The following is a 21,457-nucleotide window of genomic DNA, read 5'->3' as shown; positions in this document are numbered from 1 at the left end:
ATATTTTCATTAACATTGTTTTTCCTTTTTCCGAGCCAGTTAGGGTCCCCGAATACCCTAACACCCGTTACACAACGTAACACACTAGTAATCGGGTTAACCTCTTAAATTAACTAACTAATACTTATACATTTAGTTCAAAACAAACCAGTTACCCACACCCCTTAACCGAACTCGGTTAGCAAGGGGACAAACACTTACAAGACTTGAATATTTTATTAGAACATGCTTAATATCTTCTAGTCAACATATTAACCTTTGGTTATTTAGGAAGAAATGGCCTACAAGTAACTACATATGTCCAACATAATCTTCACCTCACTTAATCAAAAATCCATTTCTCTTTTCCCTTGCTCCTCACGGCCGAGAACCACATCCTACATCCACCCACTTTTCAAATTTGATCAAGCTATTTTATATACATTCAAGTGTGAGGGATCGCGTATAAGGAAGCTCGGTGCATACGGAATAGCAAGGACCTCATCTCAACGCTATTAACCACCCATTTTTCGACTAGTTTCTTCCCTAGCCTCGAGCTAGTAGTAAGTGACTCTAAACACCTTTTTGATCTATTCTAAAGTGGTTAATAAAAGTTTTGTCGGTTGAAAACCATGAACATATAAGATCAAAATTAAAAGTCTACTAAAGAAGATGAACAAGGTGGATAATAGATGAATACTAGAGTAAAACTTATAAAACTAGTATTGTTATGATTATTTTTGGTTGTTGATTGCTAGCATGGGAATGGATCGTCATCAAACCCGCTAGATCATGTTCACAAAACATGAACTAGCCTTATGTTTAGTTGTAAAGTTTCTAGATGACGAACCCTTTCCAACATAAACATGAACTTGTGTAAAAATAATTTTTCTTATGAAATGGAGTTCTAAACTAGTAGATCTATGGATCTACAAGTGGTATTTTCAAAGGACCAAGTGTTAAAAGAAATCATATTTTAAAGTTGGATCTTTCTTAAAAAAAGTGATTTTTATGAACACACAAGTGTGTAGACACTTGTGTAACGCAAAGTTTTGACAAAAGAATTATTTTTGTAATTTTTGACAAGAAGTTGTGGAAATGTATTTTATTTAAAAACGAGATTCACAAGAAACCGAGTTCATTTATAAAAGGTCTACTAAAAATATGGGGAAATTGCTACATATTTTACGCAAACCACAAGTTCATGTATTTTTGCGATTTATATCTATTTTGACTAGTTTAATGTTGAAATATTGTTTGTTAATGTTGGGAACATTGTTGATTTGAATTTTAAAAGAAAATGATACGCTTGAAAGCGTGGCCACCTCAAGTTACAGGGGAAACTCTGGCGAAATTTTTCCAAAAATCTAACACTTGGAAATATTTTTATCACAAGTGTTATGAATATAATTTTTAACATATTCTTCCAAATAAGTTTCGCCACGATTTTATTTACAAAATTTCTAAGCGTCGGAGGTGGGATTTTCACAAAATAAAACTGGATAAATATATATTTGATATATATATATATATCTTTCATAACAACACTTGTGTAAATGTTTATGATTATTTTGTGAACTACGCAAATATTATTTTTAGGGTAAAAATAATATTACCGAATATTAACGATTCAAAAAATGCGAACGCCTTCACAATAAATAATAAGTTACAACGGTATTATTAATACCACCCGATCTTTATCAGTAACTTACGCATTTTCGGAAAATACTAATGAACGCGTATTTTGACAAGAGTATTATTTTGGGAAAAATTATAAGGATTATATAATATTTTTGAGAAAAATATTTATATTTTGGAAGTAAAGTATTTTTGATTAATGAAATAAAATATATTTTATTAAGTGAGACTTAATAATATATTACGATAATTCACGAACACACATGTATTAAAGCCCCCATCCTTGGGAAGGAAAATGTTTACTAAATAATTACGAAGTGTAAATACGAAATAGTTGTCTAACTATTTCCCCAAAAACTTAAACCTTAAACTAAGGCACGACCGTCCGTCTAATAGAAGTTAGTACGTGTAGGTCGTCGCACAACAGATTGATCAGGAGATTTTTGTTGATAGAGACGCACTTCGGTGAGTTTATGTCCCCCTTTTCCTTTAACTGTTTTCAGTTTTTTAACTGCGGGGGTGAAATACCTGTTACTATGTTTGCAAGTACTTTTACATGGTATGGTTAGCGTAAGGAGGGTTATTACCTAGATCATGTGAATGGGTAGGCTATTATCGTAAGACCATTAATCCTTGTATAAGGACCGAGAGGCATGAGTGATAGATCTATCGGGTGTTGCGAGCCCCACACATGAGCCAGCGTGTGGCTGCATGTGGTGACTATGTCGTTCCGCCGGAAGGACCGGTATGAAATACGCGTTACAGGTTTGAGTGCTTCCTAGGCCATTTCACTTATTAATGTATTAGCTACACATTAATTGATCTCTTTTTCCTTATTGCTACATACCAGGAATTTTCATACATACAGACATTTTACAAAGGTTTATATCAATTCACATACACATGAACTCGCTCAACTTTATGTTGACTTTTCAAACTACATGTATTTCAGGGAACTAAAGATCTGGCGCGGTATGCTACGTTTTCCCGTTGCATAAGAATTTCGAGGTCATCCAAGTTTAGGGGATGTAACTTTTACCTGGACGAGTCACAGTCCGTAAACTGCGTTTATTTCATGTTGGTGTTTGTGTCTTTCAAACAATGTTTTTGTGTTATCAGGTTGTAGTGTCCGTTGCGTGAGTCAACACCGTAAGACAATGTTGTGTTACTTATGTTTTAAAACTTAATTCAATGGATGATCTTGCATGGTTTTATTTTCATATAGCTTTGTTATGATTATGCTATGGTATTAAGAAGTCACACCAAATTAACCACGCTTCCGCAAAGCCAGGGTGTGACACATCTTCAGTCTTGAAATCAAAGTATGATGACCTGTATTAGTCCCTGTGATAATTTTTGCTTCAATCACAACTTTTCCGAGCTTCGTGACTTGTAAACGTGTACCATTACACAATCCATTTGCCTGATCAATGTTTCTGAGTAACATCACTGGAGCACCAAGTTTCAGTACTAATTTATGGTTAGGTAAACCAGATAAAGGAAGATTGTTTAACACATCAGGAGGAAACAATGCCATATTAAGCTCTGATTCTTCCTCCGATTGGCATAAACTATCAGAACTAAAATAAACCTTTTCTTCACCGGGCAGACTCTCTAACAACTCTTTATTTATTGAATCCACTACTTCATTAGTTGGAGCAAGAATCGCTCTTTGTTGGAAATATGTTAAATCCCACAAAAACTTATTCATGTCTGGATATATAAATGAAATGAGAGAAGAAATAGGATTGACTTGGTCATGAATAAGTAAATCATCTGGTATTTCAATATCAGTCTCACTATCATTTTCTTCACCAAGCAGACCATCACCAAGCTTTAAAATCCATTCTCTAAATTCTTTTATTTCTTTCAAATCTGCTTCCTGACAACCAACTCTTAATCTCATATTCTCAGTTAGCTTTAGTACTTGACAGTGCCGCCATATATAAGAAGAATTCAAAAAAGCATTGACTATCATTGTTCTGGTACCTTTAGGGATGACCGGAAGAATTTGTCTAAAATCACCACCAAATAGAATGACCTTTCCCCCAAACGGCTTGGATTGCATGTTCGGTTGACTGGAACGTGATATGTCTTTCATTGTTCTATCAAGAGCCTCGAAACAATGCTTGTGAGTCATAGGTGCTTCATCCCAAATATCAATGTTGCTCTTTTAATTAAATCACCTAACTCAGTATTAGGCTCTATCAAACATATTGAATTCTCATTAATGTTGATTGGAATTACAAACCTTGAATGAGTAGTTCTACCACCATCCAGCAAAAGTGAAGCAATTCCACTGGATGCAACATTCAATACAACTTCACCTTTTGATCGTAATGCAGCTGAGAATGTCTTCCAAAGAAACGTCTTTCCAGTTCCACCATAACCATATATAAAAAAGACACCTCCGTCACCTTTTTCAATCGCTTCCATAACAATTTTATATATCCTTTCCTGTTCGGCAGTTAAACACTTTACATAACCATCATGTTCCCTTTGAAGAGCTAGTCTGTCATACGATAATTCTTTCATTATCAATCGATTGTTCGACGATGAAACATAAGTGTCCGGAACACTTGGCATATCATCAAAATTTCTCATTGTACTTCTATTGGTAAGTAGCAACTTTTCAATTTCAGATAGACAGATATTTTCAAGTTCTTCTTGTTGAAGACCTAAATCTAAAACAAATGTTGAAAAAAGTATTAGTTTTTTCCCAATAACAGAGCTATTGCATAATTTTAATGTAGTTGTATATAACTTTAATAAAATAATAACATTACCTGCAATACCAGTTATCTTTCGTTGCTGATACAGAATGTCTTCACATAACAGGGACTTCTTTTCCGACCAAAAAACACCAAGACAAGATATCGAATTTGACAGCAACAACATTACAAAAAAGGTCCTCAAGAAATCTCTGGTTGACCATGTGCTAGCTTCTTTGACAACATTAACATATTCTTTATCATCATCCAACAGCCCCCGTGCAAAACATGCATCTTTAAATGTTTGAAAAACCCGCCCATCAACTGTTTTTATATCTTCAAAACAGGTTGGTCCCTTAATATGATTCAGTAAAATACTTAGGTAATAACAATCACCAAGTGATGGTGGGACATAATGTATCCCCCCAATTGATCCATACGGATGCTTTCTTCGATTCCATTTGCGATTTTTAGCATTCCATACATAATATCCCGGAAACTGAACATACCTCAATGTCCTGGCAAATTCATCGACTTTATTACAATTCATCCACTCTATAAACATTGTCATTTTCACAGTTGGATCAGTAACAATATTACACAAATTATCATGATCGTTATACACAATACTCTGACCATCTTCACAATGAAAAGGTAATACTTCAACAACTGGATATCTATAATGTATATCATACATGAATAGTCTCCATGTAGCTTCACAAGCAGAGATATATCTACAATCAAGGTATGCTTTTATCTCATCTACAGCTACATTCTGTTCCGTATCATTCTTGGTGCTATTGGCTTGAAAAACAGAAGCAGTGACTCTATCAGGCCCCTTATTAATATATTTAAACAAATATTTGATAGAACCTGACTGGTTGCACCATTCAACATTAACGTGGCACTAATACTTTCTAAGCAGGAGAGCATTGTAAGGAACTACAAATCTATTATCAAGTGTCACACCATTTATGGACAGTCATTGACACTTAAAAGGCTTTTCTTAAAAGGCTTCAACAAATTTATGGGCAGTCATCGACACTTAAAGGGCTTCAACAAATTTATGGGTGATCATTGTCATAACGTCACTTGAATTAACCTCTGACTACAAACAAATTTATGCACTCAACCTCTATTTAGATAAAGTCTGACAAACCAAAAGCTCCGTCAAACAGAAAATCTGTTCAAGCAAAGTCTGTTGTTCTAAACAACCTCTACTGATAAATACAAAGACTGTTATAGCAAATAACCTCTGCTGATAAACACAACCTCTGCTACTGAATATGAATACAAAAGCATCATAAAGCTAACATCTGCTGTTACTTAAAAGGCTTTTCTTAAAAGGCTTCAACAAATTTATGGGCATTCATCGACACTTAAAAGGCTTCAACAAATTTATGGGTGATCATTGTCATAACCTCTCTGATACAAACCTCTAACTACAAACAAATTTATGCACTCAACCTTTATTTAGATAAAGTCTGCTGATAAACACAAAGACTGTTATAGCAAATAAACTCTGCTGATAAAATAACCTCTAGTGATAAACACAAAGACTGTTATAGCAAATAAACTCTGCTGATAAAACAACCTCTGCTGCTGAATATGAATACAAAAGCATCATAAAGCTATCATCTGTTGTTGAAACAAAGATCTGCCAAACATAACAACTGCTGATCATTCCACATTATAGATTGCTAACATTTGCTGTGACTTAACAGATGATGTAGTTCAACAGAGGATTTCAAACATCTGTTTACACACGCCTCATGATGAACATCTGCTGATAAACACCTAGACGGTTCAAGCAAAGGTCTGCCAAAGAGAACCTCTGCTATGGACTAACAGATGATGCAGTTCAACAAAGAATGTTTAACAGCAGTGCTTTAACAGACCATGATCAATAGATGATAATATAATAACAATAATATTCAAACTGTAGCAATTACATAATTTTCATCATAGGCACTCAAGTATCATAAAACTGTGAACGAATATACCCAATCCGAAATTGTTAGACATTTTCATAAATCTAACAACCATCATCGAAGCTGTAACAAAATCTAAACACCGATACATTAAACACTGTTACATAAGACAAACTGATACATAAATACTGATGTTGAATCCGCTGCAGATACTGAACCACTGCTATTACTGAGCAGTGGTTTTCCTTTGATTGATAAGGCCTTAGGTACCTAAGTTCCTGTCTTTAACAGCTTTGTCTTCAACAGTGGATAGGTCTAATCAGTCTTTAAGTCCATCAGTCTTTATTGGGAGCAGTGGTTAGTTATAACAGTCCTTGGCTTTAAGAGGAAGCAAGTGTTCGTCTATTCAATTGAGAGGAATCATTACATTACATCCCTGTTGAAAAACAGAATCAATAAATTTAGGGAAAATGGGTTTGAAAGATGATAACCCAACAGTGGAGGATCTCATTCGACAACTCGGATAAATTCAATGGTATTTTCAAATAATGCTTCCTAGATTTTTGAAGACCGACAAAGACCAACAAATGTCCATAGTGTAGCTTCTTTAGACATTTGTCGGTCTTCAAAAATCTAGGAAGCATTATTTGAGAATATCATTGAATTTATCGAAGATGTAGAATGAGATCCTCAACTGTTGGGTTATCATCTTTCAACCCTATTTTCCATAAATTTATCAATTCTGTTTTCAGACCTCCCAAAGCCACCTATCCGCCTCCAAAGAGATCGAGATAGCTTGAAGCATAACCTGGATTTGTTGTCATTCCATCAGTTGAGTATTTAATACCTATATACCAACTGAAAATCAATCTACTCGTAATCACATGGTACATCAATGCAAGCATCTGGATAAACAATAACAAATCAAAGACAAAATCAAAAGCTACAAACATATCAAGCAGATTTCATAGAATCATGATTTATTTTAAACACATATACATCTATTTTTAAAGACAAACAGACATTACCTCTTCATGAATAAAGTTGAGATCCATTTTATAACCTTGATTATATTCGGAAGCTCGGCCAACAAACTCAAGACTTCAACACCAAATAACAAATCTAGCAAGATCTACCTGAAGAACATTTAGCATAAAAACCTTCAGTTTGTGATAAAAAGAAAAAAATCAAGAAATATCTATTTTTAAACTACCGTTGGTCTGCATAATATTCAAATCGATATTAAACATGATGAATAAACAGACATCACCAGCTTTTCTTATGTCATTGGGATCTCTCCTTTTACAAACATATCAAATTCAATCTACTCGTAATCACATGGTACACCAATACAAGCATCTGAATAAACAATAACAAATCAAAGACAAAATCAAAAGCTACAAACATATCAATCAAATTTCATACATTCATGAAAGAAATTAGGTGACGGATTGTTACCAGATTTAGCGAGAGAAGAATCGATGGAAGCATTGCATGAAGATGACGATTTAAAGAAACTTCAATCTGGAAAACATGTAACAAAGCTCAAGAAACCACGAAGAAGAAGAAGAAGAACTGATTACAAAGTGTATTAACAATTACCAAAAAAATAGCAATTACCTGATTTATTTTAAACACATATACATCTATTTTTACACACAAACAGACATTACCTCTTCATCAATAAAGTTGATATCCATTTTATAACCTTGATCACATTCGGAAGCTCGGCCAACGAACTCAAGACTTTAACACCAAGATCTACCTGAAGAACATTTAGCATACAAACCTTCAGTTTGTGATAAAAAGAAAAAATCACAAAATATCTATTTTTAAACTACCGTTGGTCTGCATAATATTCAAATCGATGTTAAATGCAACGCCTCTGTCGTCTTCATCCTCTTCTCTGTATCTACAGTTTTAGAGATAGAAAGTTGAGAGAGAGTAGATAGAGAGATTGAAATGGGTTTTTGAAATTATGATCGAGTTTGGATTTGGGTTTGAATTTATATTTGAGAGAGAGAAGAATTGAAGCTCCGATGACATTAAATGCAAATTACATATCCCTATAAAGTTTTGAATTTCAAATTACCCTCCCATTTTAATGAAACATTAGTGGTTTGAATTTTGAATGATCATCAGTGGTTTCATAATTGAATGTGGGCCAGACCTTTGAAACTGAAAAGTAGGGCAGTGGTTTGGATGGCAGATCTTTGAATTATGATGTCACTATGCTCCCTCTATGGTTGCCACCTCATCAGGGATGACATAAGAAAATCATTGTTGGACATGCTCTCCTGCTGACACATCAACTTTTCTTATGTCATTGGGATTTCTCCTTTTATAGAAAGCATAGATAGATATATGAAATTATATATGTATAACATTCATAACTGTTAACCACCACTCTCGCTGAAATGAGCACCTCCGGCTGCCAAAGAGCACTACCACCACCACATTAGTGTATCTTTTTTTAAGTTTCATATGAAATAAGCTTGATCTTGTAGCTCCCAAACAACTATAAATACCCCCCCCCCCCACATTTCATTCACAACTTGCTCAATTCATTCTTTCTTCATCACCTGCTCTAATTGGAGGCTACCACATTGTTGGAGGCTTCCTAATTGAGTTTTCTAGTTCATCTTTCATCCTAGAACACAAGTGAGTGTTCTTCCTGGTCTTGTTTATTTATTTTTAGCTATTTCAAGCTAAAAGTCAAACAGTGTTTGACTTTCGGCTTTGACCATGAATTGGTCAAGTCGAAGTTCAATTGAACTTTGCAACGTGATCGTAATCACGATGGTTATAATCCCTAGCGATTATACCTACTGATTACCACGTTGACTAGTCGAAGTGACGAGTCAAAGTTTCGGTCAAAATGCACGTTTATGTGCATTTTACGACGGAACTATTTTCGAGTATCAAAACACTTTGTTTTGAAATCAAATCAGTTTTCCAACTTAGTTAAACATGTTTTAACATGTTTAACTCATCACTTCTAGTTTAGTGCTTATATAGGGTCGTAAGTCGAGCGGTTTGACCACCGCTTTGACTTTCGAATCCGACCCGTTTGGTCGATCATTGGGATCCAAACAAATACATATTTGTGACCATAGTTGTATAGGGAATAACCTCCAGAGGTTATACCTTATGGTCACTTCATTTGGTTAGTTATATGATAGGTTGTTTATATGCCTTTAGAAAATGACCAAATGCCCCTTTTCATGCATAAATCCTATTTAAGCATATGTGACCAAACTTTTGACACTAAAACTGATATTGCAACATTATTAAACATGTTTAGGCATATAAGACTCATCATAAGACTAGTTTAACCATCCGAACGTGATTTTACGCAAATGACACGTTAAAGTAGCGTAAACTACCTTAACAGGTCATAACGGGTCAAAAGCACTTAGGATTCATTCCAAATTAGAATGTAGACTTTGTTAAGCCATTTTATATGAGTTCCAAAACTCATTTGGTTTACAAAACCTCATTCTATCTAATTCCTCCGATTATGTACCGTTACTTTAACATAGTTACCAATGTTAGGACACATTAGGACACGTACGAAGCTTTGATACTTCACTTGATTCAAGGATACTTTGTAATCCCAAGTGAGTACATAGTCCCCTCTTTTATGTTTTCATATATTTTGGGGTGATTCATATGTGCCTATTCACTATTTTCATGATTTCAAGGTATATGATTTTCACATGCATAGTACTTATCCTATGAAGAATTGAAACTGTTATCTATGGCTTAAATACTGATTTTCAAAGTTTATAAGACTATTTGTTGGTTCGTATTTTTATTTATACATTCATTAACAGTGATCAAGTCGATTGGTAGTACGATATAGCGCTATAGGTTGACACCCCATTCCTGTTGTACGGAATGTCAGAAACCAAAGTTTAAATCAGATAGATTTTGCCTTCGTGGTAAATCTATAGTCACCGAAGTGTAGTTTGATACACTAGGTTTGAATGTATTGCCAAACGACCACAATGTACTTTTACAAATGTGTTTCCAATTAAGCCATAAAAACTTTGTAGGTCCCCTTGAGTCGTATGGATCTTCAAAGAATCGTCTTTCCAATCAAGAGTGCGGAATCCTCTTGATCAGAATAAGCAGAAAACGTGTAGGAAACAGAAATCAGCAATTCAATCAAACCGGGTTTCTATTGATTATCAAACTTTCGTATTACAATCAATCTAAAACCCTAACCACTACCAAATTCGTCCAAGCTTATGCTCTCACGAAAATACTCTCTCACACAACTGTTTTAGCTGATCAACTGATTAACCTAAACCCTAAAGCCTAACCTTGTTTATATACCACAAGGTTTACTAATTGGACTAGGGTTTCCTATATGGTCAAGGCCCAAATCGTCCCCCCTACATCCAATTGGGTTTAGTTTAGCCCAAACTTAATTATTTCACTAATACAAAGCTAAACCCGCTAACTGTTTATCGTTTAACTAATTACAAGATATCCAAAGACCAAATCTAAGCTGTTGTCACAAACATGCACCAACAAACTCCCCCTTGACCATAGCTTCATAAAAACATTGTCTTCAGTCTTCTTGCAATCTTCATGTAGTCTTGCACTGTCTTTGGTCTTTGGATAGCTTCAGCTTCAATAGCCTCTGTCAGCAGCAACAGACTCCCCCAATCAGGGGGAGGATTTCATTAATCCGTTTGCAAATCAAAATATTCAGGGGGAGGTTGGATCAAACCTGGGTGACAATCTAGTAGTCGATGCTGTTGCAACTACACGAGCAAATAGGGATCATCCAGTTGACATGATACTTGGAGATCCTACTGCAGGTGTTCAGACGAGAAGAAGCATAGCAGCGAATACAGGGTTATTTGTTTCGATTGAGAAGACTGGGATTGTGAACGAGTGCTTGTATAGTTGCTTTATTTCCCAAGAGGAGCCGAAGAACATTCATATGGCTCTTAAAGACAATTCATGGGTTGAAGCTATGCAAGAGGAATTGGCCCAGTTTGCGAAGTTGAAGGTTTGGGAGTTGGTTGATCTTCCTAAAGGTGAAAGAGAGATTGGCACCAAATGGGTGTTTAGGTGCAAGAAGGATGAAAGAGGCATAGTCACGCGAAACAAGGCTCGATTGGTGGTCAAAGGTTTCAATCAGCAAGAAGGGATAGATTACAATGAGGTGTTTGCACCAGTGGCAAGGTTGGAGGCAATTCGTTTGTTTCTGGCTTTCGCAACTTTCAAGGGCTTCAAAGTTTACCAACTAGACGTGAAGAGTGCGTTTCTTTACGGGAAAGTCCAAGAAGTGGTGTATGTCTCACAACCAGATGGGTTCGTTGATCCAGATTATCCAGATCGAGTGTACAAACTTGATAAGGCTTTGTATGGGTTACATCAAGCTCCCAGGGCGTGGTACGAGACACTGTCTACACATCTGATAAAGAATGGTTTTGAAAGAGGTCAGATTGACAGTACACTGTTCATCAAGAGGAAGAAGGAAGATTTTCTGCTGGTACAGGTGTACGTGGATGACATCATCTTTGGGTCATCTGATGAAAGCATGTGTAAAGAGTTCGAGCAGGTGATGAAGAGTAAGTTCGAAATGAGTGCTATGGGTGAGCTGTCTTACTTTCTGGGATTACAAGTTGAACAGAAGGCGGATGGGATGTTTATTCATCAAACAAAGTATGTGTATGACATTTTGAGTAGGTTCAAAATGAATGATTGCACTACTTCCAACACACCCATATGTGAAAATCACAATCTTGGCCCAGATCATGAAAGTACTGAAGACGTTGATCCTACTCAATACAGGGCAATGATTGGTTCTCTGATGTACTTGACTGCTTCAAGACCTGACATCATGTTTGCCGTATGCTTGTGTGCAAGATATCAGGCGAATCCTAAAGAGTCACACATGAAAGCAGTGAAGCGGATTCTTCGTTACTTGAAGGGGAAACCTAAACTTGGGTTGTGGTATCCAGCTGATAGTGATTTGACGTTTGTTGCTTACACTGACTCAGACTTTGGAGGTTGCAAATCAAACAGAAAGTCTACAACAGGTGGTTGTCAGTTCTTAGGAGGCAGGATCGTGTCTTGGCAATGCAAGAAGCAATCCTGTATGTCTACCTCTACGTGTGAAGCTGAATATATTGCTGCTGGAAGCTGCTGCTCTCAGGTTCTCTGGATACAACAGCAAATGCGCGATTACGGTTTGGATTTCACTCGTACTCCTATTATGATAGACAATAATGCCACTATTTCAATAACTAATAATCCCGTGAACCATAGTCGTACAAAACATATTGACATACGTCATCATTTTATACGGGATTGTGCTGAAAAGAGACTAATTGAATTACATCGAGTCGACACAGAGGATAACCTGGCAGATCTTTATACTAAAGCATTTGACAGGGCTCGCTTTGAACATTTAGTCGAACTCAACGGGATGAGGAATCCTGAATAACTGGTTTTTCATAAGAATTTTTTTTTTTGTAAATAGTTTACTGTTTTCTTAAAAAAAAACAAAAAAAAAATTTGAAAAATCAAAAACATAAAAAAATAGAAAAATCAAAAATGAGTTATCACTGTGTGAAAAAGGAGAAATGATAGTACATCAGCAAGTTAGACTGTCACACTGAAATTGAACCTAAATTGCTTAAGTGTGATAGCAGCTTCATCATACGATGTACCAGTAGGCAAAAGCATGAAATAATCAACTTACCAATGTGATATAAACTTAAATGAACTGAATATGAGTGGGGAACACATCAGTGGTGTATGGTTTAATGACCTTAATTCTTGTGTTAATAGATTGCCAAAATCTGAAGTTTTGGGTCTTTATACTGTTGTTTCAACTAGGGATATCTTGGCTGTATGTCTGTTAGAACTAAAATTGTACATGACCCCAGGAAAGATAGTCACTTGGAATTAGCTCATTTCTATTTGAATGTCTGTATATTTCCCGATACACACAATTTTGATCTGATTCTGAAATCTTCTCTGAAAAAAGTCGTGTACCTCCTCTGCTGCATCCAGATATATGCTGACCTGGAGGTGCTAGGCAACGACAGCTTCTGCTGCATCCAGATACATGCTGACCTAGCTGTACGTTGTCGCGCTATAGATCTAATACACCCGAAAGAGGCCCTCTAGTGCCCAAAAGAAACCCAAGAAACCTATATCAAACTGAGAAAATCTCATTTGATCTGTATATTATACCATCTCTACTAAAGATCTATTCTGTTCTCTTCTCAACCTATTCCCAGTTAAGATTTTAGAACTCTGAATTGGACTTGTGAAATATGTGGTAGGGAAGATACTTGCATGATAGAGTGTGCTGTTTATATTTCCAGGATTTGATTAGTATTTATTTGGGTGTTCATAGTTAAGCAATCAAAACATGATAAAATAGATTATATGCAGACTCAGTCATGATATCTTAAAGCATGACATCAGTATACTCACCTACTACGATGAATCTTTGTGCATACCTTGATCGCGGAGGTATATCCTGTTGTGGGACACGCTAATATTTCAGTAAATAATATTACCTTAACGTATCATACGGTAATGGTACTTGAAATGTTCATGCATTTTGTTTAAGTGGACAAACATACTGGTAATCGTCTTGAACTGTTTTTCACTAAAACACATAAAGAATTATATAATTGTGTGAAACAGTTTGGTTGTGCTGATATGATCTTCTTACCAGTGATTCTCACAAAAATAGAGTGTTTATTGTTTTCGTTATTTACTTGCTTTCTATAAAATATAAAAATCCAAAAATAGTGTCATTTTCTGTTTAAAATTCTTAACGTACGTAAAAATGTTATTCTTGGAGGAATTGTTACTGATAGGGGGAGACGGTGTTAGAAAGTGAGTTCAAAATTTTTAAATCTTGCAGGTTCTTGTGTGTTGAACAAAATGTTTTTGCGTGTTGGTGATAAGTTGAAAAAGCTTAATCTGTTATACAGTTTAACCAATCTCTTGAAAAATAATAATTTATTTAACTTATGTTGAAAAAATCTGATGGTTTCTCGAGATGTTTATTTTATAGTATACAGATTGAAGCAGTTTGTTGCTGAGAAGTTGCTGTGAAGTGTGAAGATGAGAGTTTGATTGGATGCATGGTAGAACCTCCTTTCTATATTGCAGACAAGACTGAAGAGTTTGAAGATTGCTGTGCAAATGCTAAACTAGAGTTTACTCAAGTGCTAACGTGTTGAAGATTTGGTGATTGGATGTTGTTGAACATTTGAGTTACTAAAACCCCTATGTTCGTTTCTTCTTTGAAAATTTCGATTACCAAAAGTCTGGTATCGATTTTGATATCCATAATTTCTATATTGACTTTGAAACCGATTTGATTTACCATTAAAATGACTAAATTGTGTAGAATTGCTTCTTGGTCTATCAAATCGTCTTGATGTTGAAGTTTTAGATTGAAATCTTGGTTGATTATATTGACAATGTTGTTGAACATTATTATTCAAACCAACCCTATTCCCTTCCTTAACCTCATCAACTTTTCCTTTATTTTTCTTTAAAGGACAACAGCTCGCCACATGTCCTTTGGTGTGACATTTAAAACAAGATTTTGTCTTATAAATTCTCTTTTTCTTAAATCTCTTTTTAAATGTTTTCTTCTTTTCGTCTTCAGTATCCTCATCCAATTTATGAGGTGTACTGTTAGACTCAACAGATTCTTTCAAAGTTTCTGGACTACTTGGCAAGTCCACAGCTATCGGATCCACTACAGCTGGTGTAGTAGGCACACAATAAATTAACTCATTCTCATCAGGTAAAAATGAGTAATCTTGATCTTTAGAAGATGAGGCTTTACTAAACCCCAAACCCTTTTTATCATTACTCTTTTTCAACCCTTTTTGAATTTGAGTCCTAACTAATGAAGAATTTCCAAATTTGTCTAACTTTCCTTTAAGTTCAACAATTTGGTCTTGTGCAACGGCCAATTCCCTGCACTTATCAGAAAATTCATTAGTTTTATCTTTCATAGTTTCACGAGCCAAATCAATGATCTGGAACAGTTCATTGACTTTGCTTGTTAAACTGCTGATTTCTTGTTCATTTGATTTGAGTTCATTTAAGCAATTTGACTCTCTTTTAATCAAAAGAACATTTGACTCTTTTTGTTTTTCCAATTCAGCTAACAGAATTTTGTTTTGCTCCGATAGTCTGTTAACTTGACCCTGTAGTTCAGTGCAATTATGACATGTATGACTTACAGGTTCTGATGTTACCTTCACCTCTGTTGTAAGTTCATTCACACCATTCAAGCCCTTTGAAACTTCTGCAGCCTTCATCTCAACAGCTTTCTTCTTCTCTTCTACCACAACATCTGCATTTCCCTGATATCGCTTTTCTAATGCATCCCACATATCCTTTGAATTAGTGTACTTCGTAAAGGTATGCTTGATGCCATCAGGTAAGGACATTTTAATAGCAGCTAAAACTTTCTTCTCAGCATCAACCACCTGCCTCTCAGATTCATCCATCTTGTCATAAGACATCACTATAACCCTTCCTTCGACACGACGTGTAGGAGCAACATATCCATCAATCATACAATACCACATTCTGGTATCTTCACTCTTCACAACCGATTCAAACTCCTCCTTCCAGACAGCATATTCTTTAACGTTTCTCAGCTTTGGCCAATTCTTAACAGTCTCACTGACCTTATCCATTTTAACCATCTTAAAACAAGTTTTACCGTAACCGTAACCGTACTGATAAAACCGTACAAAATTTTTCCGAAAACTGTTTTTACCAAATTATACCCTTAGAATCGTCTCGAAAAAAAACGAATCCAATGATATATAATGTCGAAAACCCAATTCGAAAAAAACGAATCCAACGAATCGTCTCGAAAACTGTTTTTTTTACTCCACCTTTTAATTCCTCTAGCTAATTTTGCTGGCAAACCAAGTTAATTTCGCCGGGTTACGCTAATTATGCTGGCAAGCCAAGTTAAATATGTTGATAGAGAAATTATAAATTTGCTGGTAGAGTAGATATAATTATGCTGACTTTTTAAATTTGCTGATTAATTCCTCTGATCACTTAAATTCGCTGGGTAATTCCTCTGATCACTTAAATTCGCTGGGTAATTCCTCTGATCAATTAAATTCGCTGGGTAATTATGCTAGCTGATCAAATTCGCTGGTAAATAATTTCGCTAGCACGACGTCTAGTAACTTCGCCGATCACCGTAATAATGTCGCTGAGGACAATTAAAACGGTCACCAAAGTCGCCTTTGGATTTTAATTTCGCCGGTCACCGAGTTGCTAGGATTTAATTTCACCGGTCACCGAGTTGCTAGGACTTAATTTCACCGGTTTGTCAGTGTAGATGTTAAATTTGCTGCGTAATTGTTAAATTTGCTAACAAATTTTGGAAACTCAATCTGATCGAATTTTCAGCAGATTTTCCAGATTCTTCTAACAGTTTCCTGCAAATCAACACAGCAAATTATCAGTAATTTTCTGCAAATTATGATGAACACCACGAAGAACACGAAGAACAAATCTTCAAATCTTCAAGTTTTTCTTCAAATCCTCAAGTTTTTCTTCAAAATCTTCAACTTTCCTGCAACCAAAACACTAAAAACAACAAAATTAAATACCAAATAAGATCAAAATACTCAAAACATTTCGAAAATCTCAAGAACAATATCCAAAAAATTTCGAAAATCCTTCAGAACCCTAGTTTTCTGCAGCAGCCAATTCTGAACCGAGCCTTCAAGAGCCTAATGCTCTGATACCAATTGTAGGTCCCCTTGATGTGTATGGATCGTCACAGAATTGTTTATCTAACCTAGAGTGCGGAATCCTCTAGATCAGATTTATTACAGAAACGAGTAGAAACAAAATTTCACAATCAAACAGGTCTTCTATTGATTATCCAACTTGCAGTCTACAACCAATTCAAGACCTTCACAACCTCACAGCCTATCTCTGTGATATTGCCTTACTCAAAAACGTTTTTCACTCTCTCTCTCTATGTTTTCTCTCTCTAAAACTCTCTAACCACAAAAACCCTAATCACAAAAACATGTTTATATACCACATGTTTGTGAACTGGGCTTCCTACATGGACTAGGCCATTTTCCAAGACCATTACAACAATAAACTCACCAACCAATAAGCTAAGCCCATTACAAAATATCCAAAGACTTAATAATTAAACTATTAAGCTGTTGTCACAGAAAGGAGAAATGATAGTACATCAGCAAGTTAGACTGTCACACTGAAATTGAACCATAAATTGCTTAAGTGTGATAGCAGCTTCATTATACGATGTACCAGTAGGCAAAAAGCATGAAATAATCAACTTACCAATGTGATATAAACATAAATGAACTGAATATGAGTGGGGAACACATTAGTGGTGTATGGTTTAATGACCTTAATTCTTGCGTTGATAGATTGCCAAAATCTGAAGTTTTGGGTCTTTATACTGTTATTTCATCTGGGATATCTTGGCTGTATGTCTGTTAGAACTAAAATTGTACATGACCCCAGGAAAGAAAGTCACTTGGAATTAGCTCATTTCTATTTGAATGTCTGTATATTTCCCAATACACACAATTTTGATCTGATTCTGAAATCTTCTCTGAAAAAAGTCGTGTACCTCCTCTGCTGCATCCAGATATATGCTGACCTGGAGGTGCTAGGCAACGACAGCTTCTGCTGCATCCAGATACATGCTGACCTAGCTGTACGTTGTCGCGCTATAGATCTAATACACCCGAAAGAGGCCCTCAAGTGCCCAAAAGAAACCCAAGAAACCTATATTAAACTGAGAAAATCTCATTTGATCTTTATATTATACCATCTCTACTAAAGATCTATTCTGTTCTCTTCTCAACCTATTCCCAGTTAAGATTTCAGAACTCTGGATTGGACTTGTGAAATATGTGGTAGGGAAGATACTTGCATGATAGTGTGTGCTGTTTATATTTCCAGGATTTGATTAGTATTTATTTGGGTGTTCATTGTTAAGAAATCAAAACATGATAAAACAGTTTATATGCAGACCTAGACACAGTCAGGATATCTTAAAGGATGAATTCAGTATACTCACCTACTACGATGAATCTTTGTGCATACCTTGATCGCGGGGGTACATCCTGAAGTGGGACACACTAGTATTTCAGAAAATAAAATTACCTTAACATATCATATGGTAATGGTACTTGAAATGTTCATGCATTTTGTTTAAGAGGACAAACATACTGGTAATCGTCTTGAACTGTTTTTTCACTAAAAATTAAATAAAGAATTATCTAATTGTGTGAAACAGTTTGATTGTGTTGATATGATCTTCTTACCAGTGATTGCAACAGCTAAACCCTAAAGCCTAACCTTGTTTATATACCACAAGGTTTACTAATTGGACTAGGGTTTCCTATATGGTCAAGGCCCAAATCGTCCCCCCTACATCCAATTGGGTTTAGTTTAGCCCAAACTTAATTATTTCACTAATACAAAGCTAAACCCGCTAACTGTTTATCGTTTAACTAATTACAAGATATCCAAAGACCAAATCTAAGCTGTTGTCACAAACATGCACCAACAAACTTATCTTTGTTGATATCCTAAACCAAAGTATATTTTGATACACTACCAAAGCGTAGTTTGATATGCTATCTTTTCAAACCAAAACATAGTTTCATATACTACCAAATCACAATTTAAGTATATTTCGATATACTTCCAAAGCATAATTTGATATGCTCCCAATGTGATATTGTTTACTAAAGTATAGTTTAATATACTACCAAATCACAATTTAAGTATATTTCGATATACTTCCAAAGCATAGTTTGATATGCTCCCAATGTGATATTGTTTACTAAAGTATAGTTTAATATACTACTAAATCACAATTTAAGTATATTTCGATATACTTCCAAAGCGTAGTTTGATATGCTCCCAATGTGATATTGTTTACCAAAGTATAGTTTGATATACTATCAAATCACAATTTAAGTATATTTCAATATACTTCCAAAGCATAGTTTGATATGCTCCCAATGTGATATTGTTTACCAACGTATAATTTGATATACTACTGACTTTGTTATTTCCTAAACCAAAGTATATTTTGATGTACTACTAAAGCATAATTTGATATGCTATTTTCAAATCAAAGCATAGTATGATATGTTATTTTCAAACCAAAGTATAGATTGATATACTATCGATGTTTTCATTCTTAAACCAAGGTATATTTTTGATATACTACCAAATCTATTATTTCATTAACCAAAGTATATTATGATATACTATCAATTCAACTATTCCAAAACAAAAGTATATTTTGATATACTACTTATCCTGTTATTTCAAAACCAAAGTATATTTCGTATATACTACAAACCTTTTTATCAAAACAAAGTATTTTAGAAACAAAACTTTTATCAAGGATTCATGGCTATTTTTGTAAACATATAATCTTTTCTTATGTTATCCAAAGCCATGAATCTAATTCACAAAACCTATGTTACTCACAGGCATTTTTATGCTGATGTTTTATTTTCACATATGTTTCAGGTTCTATTATATGACGATTGTCGACGCATGCTACATATAGGATGGACGCGGGCCTTAATGAATTTAAAACTTGAAAGATAATTGTTTGTACTTATACGGTTTGTTTTATGAATCTATTAACCAAATAAAACAAAACTTCAAATACCATGTGTTAAGAAACAATGATTCTGTGACATGACTCCCCGACGTTTCCGCCGCGGTTTGTTGTATTACGCGGTCGGGGTGTTACATTTTTAATTGGGTATGAATTAATGACGTTAATAAATAGTTTTTTTATATTGAAGGTGAATTTACTCAATCATTCTTCATATGTTCATTGACTCGACATATTCATATCTTTACGGTCTATATAAAGCATGTTAATTGCCTGGAAGGGGGTTAGAAGGGTGGTTTGGGTAATTCTATGTCTCGTTCAGTGTATAGATACTGCGAGAACCTGGTTCAAGCCCAGTAACACCTCACGTGTCGGAGCGGGCATTACCCACCACGAGAGAGGTGCAAAAAGCTTGAATCCCTTATTCTTAAACTTTTATTAAAACATTAAACCAATCCCGCGAGGACTGTATCCCTGCTGACTCAGACCAACGGGTTGAGGGTGATCGTCGCCTCGGAAGAGGGGTCCACCATATTTTTCATTAATAACTTACTTAATTATCTTTCAATAATCTGACTTAGTGGGAATGTATCCTTGATGACTCAAACCATTAGGTTGAGGGTAACGTCGCCTCGGAAGAGGGGCCTACTACTATAACTAAGATAATCTCTTAAAATGCCCAAAGTGCGGAAATCATCAAAAGGGTGCATGAAAGATAAGTTGGATCCAAGTGATTCTTTCTTGTCTATCACTATTATTTTATTTTTATTTTCTGTTTTTATCATTTTATTAGTTCAAAAATCCTTTCTCAAAAGTTGGTTCGATTAGACGTTGACGATAAGCCGGTACTAAAAGCTCTTGTGTCCTTGGACGACCTCGGTATCTTGCCATCACTATATTGCGTCCGCAATGGGTATACTTGCCCTAGTGTATGTGTAGAGTGATAGTAGAATATCGTGTTTTATAAATTTAAAACTTGAAATCGGCGAGTAAAGAGAGCTAAAAATATAACTAAAAAATACACTCACACCGACACACGTCAACAGCAGTCACTTGTCCAGCCCACATGTATGCAAAGCTGACACACAGACTGACAGCCGCAGCAGGACGTGACATCACCCCAGGAAGCGTCCAACACTTCCGTAACCGGCGTTTCTTACACACCTGCAAAGGGCTGCGCGTTGTCAGTCTAGCCACTCATTTACTCTCCTTCACTCTTCGGCTATAAATACCCATCCCGGACCAGGTTTGAGGTAACGTTAATCTGCTCTCTCTCTCACTTACTACTCAAACATACACTTTGCTCTTAAGCAAATACTGATTCTCACGCCGGAAAGTGGTAACAAGGAGCACCCCCCACCCCATCCTACTTGTTACGAGTCATGATGTGTTTCCTTATGCAGGAGACAAGTTAGTGGACGATCTAGCCATCGACCTCGGAAAGAATGGATTAACCCTACTTGACGAGACTAGTGAATTAACCTTCCCGGTTAACCATTGTTTCATCAGTAGTTTTAACC

General features: G+C 35.5%; 1 protein-coding gene across 1 annotated transcript; it reads right to left on the bottom strand.

Annotated features, from left to right (window-relative positions):
• Window positions 1-326: 326 nt before the first annotated feature.
• On the bottom strand, window positions 327-3,757 carry LOC110934749. Its single transcript, XM_022177587.1, has 2 exons — window positions 3,041-3,757; window positions 327-377 (listed from the first exon to the last, which is right to left on the bottom strand). The coding sequence occupies exons 1-2, from the start codon at window positions 3,755-3,757 to the stop codon at window positions 327-329; spliced, it is 768 nt and encodes a 255-aa protein (XP_022033279.1).
• Window positions 3,758-21,457: the final 17,700 nt, after the last annotated feature.

Source organism: Helianthus annuus, chromosome 1 (assembly GCF_002127325.2).
Source record: "Helianthus annuus cultivar XRQ/B chromosome 1, HanXRQr2.0-SUNRISE, whole genome shotgun sequence".
NCBI classification, from domain to species: domain Eukaryota; kingdom Viridiplantae; phylum Streptophyta; class Magnoliopsida; order Asterales; family Asteraceae; genus Helianthus; species Helianthus annuus.
Note: the sequence above shows the minus strand (reverse complement) of the source record. Positions and strands in the feature narration are given on the sequence as shown.

Excerpts from the sequence above, each read along its gene's own strand:
- LOC110934749 (XM_022177587.1), bottom strand. The coding sequence starts at position 3,757 with ATGACTCACAAGCATTGTTTCGAGGCTCTTGATAGAACAATGAAAGAC. Across the intron at positions 378-3,040 it reads TACTCAGAAACATTGATCAG|GATGTGGTTCTCGGCCGTGA; the intron begins GCAAATGGATTG and ends GGGTGGATGTAG.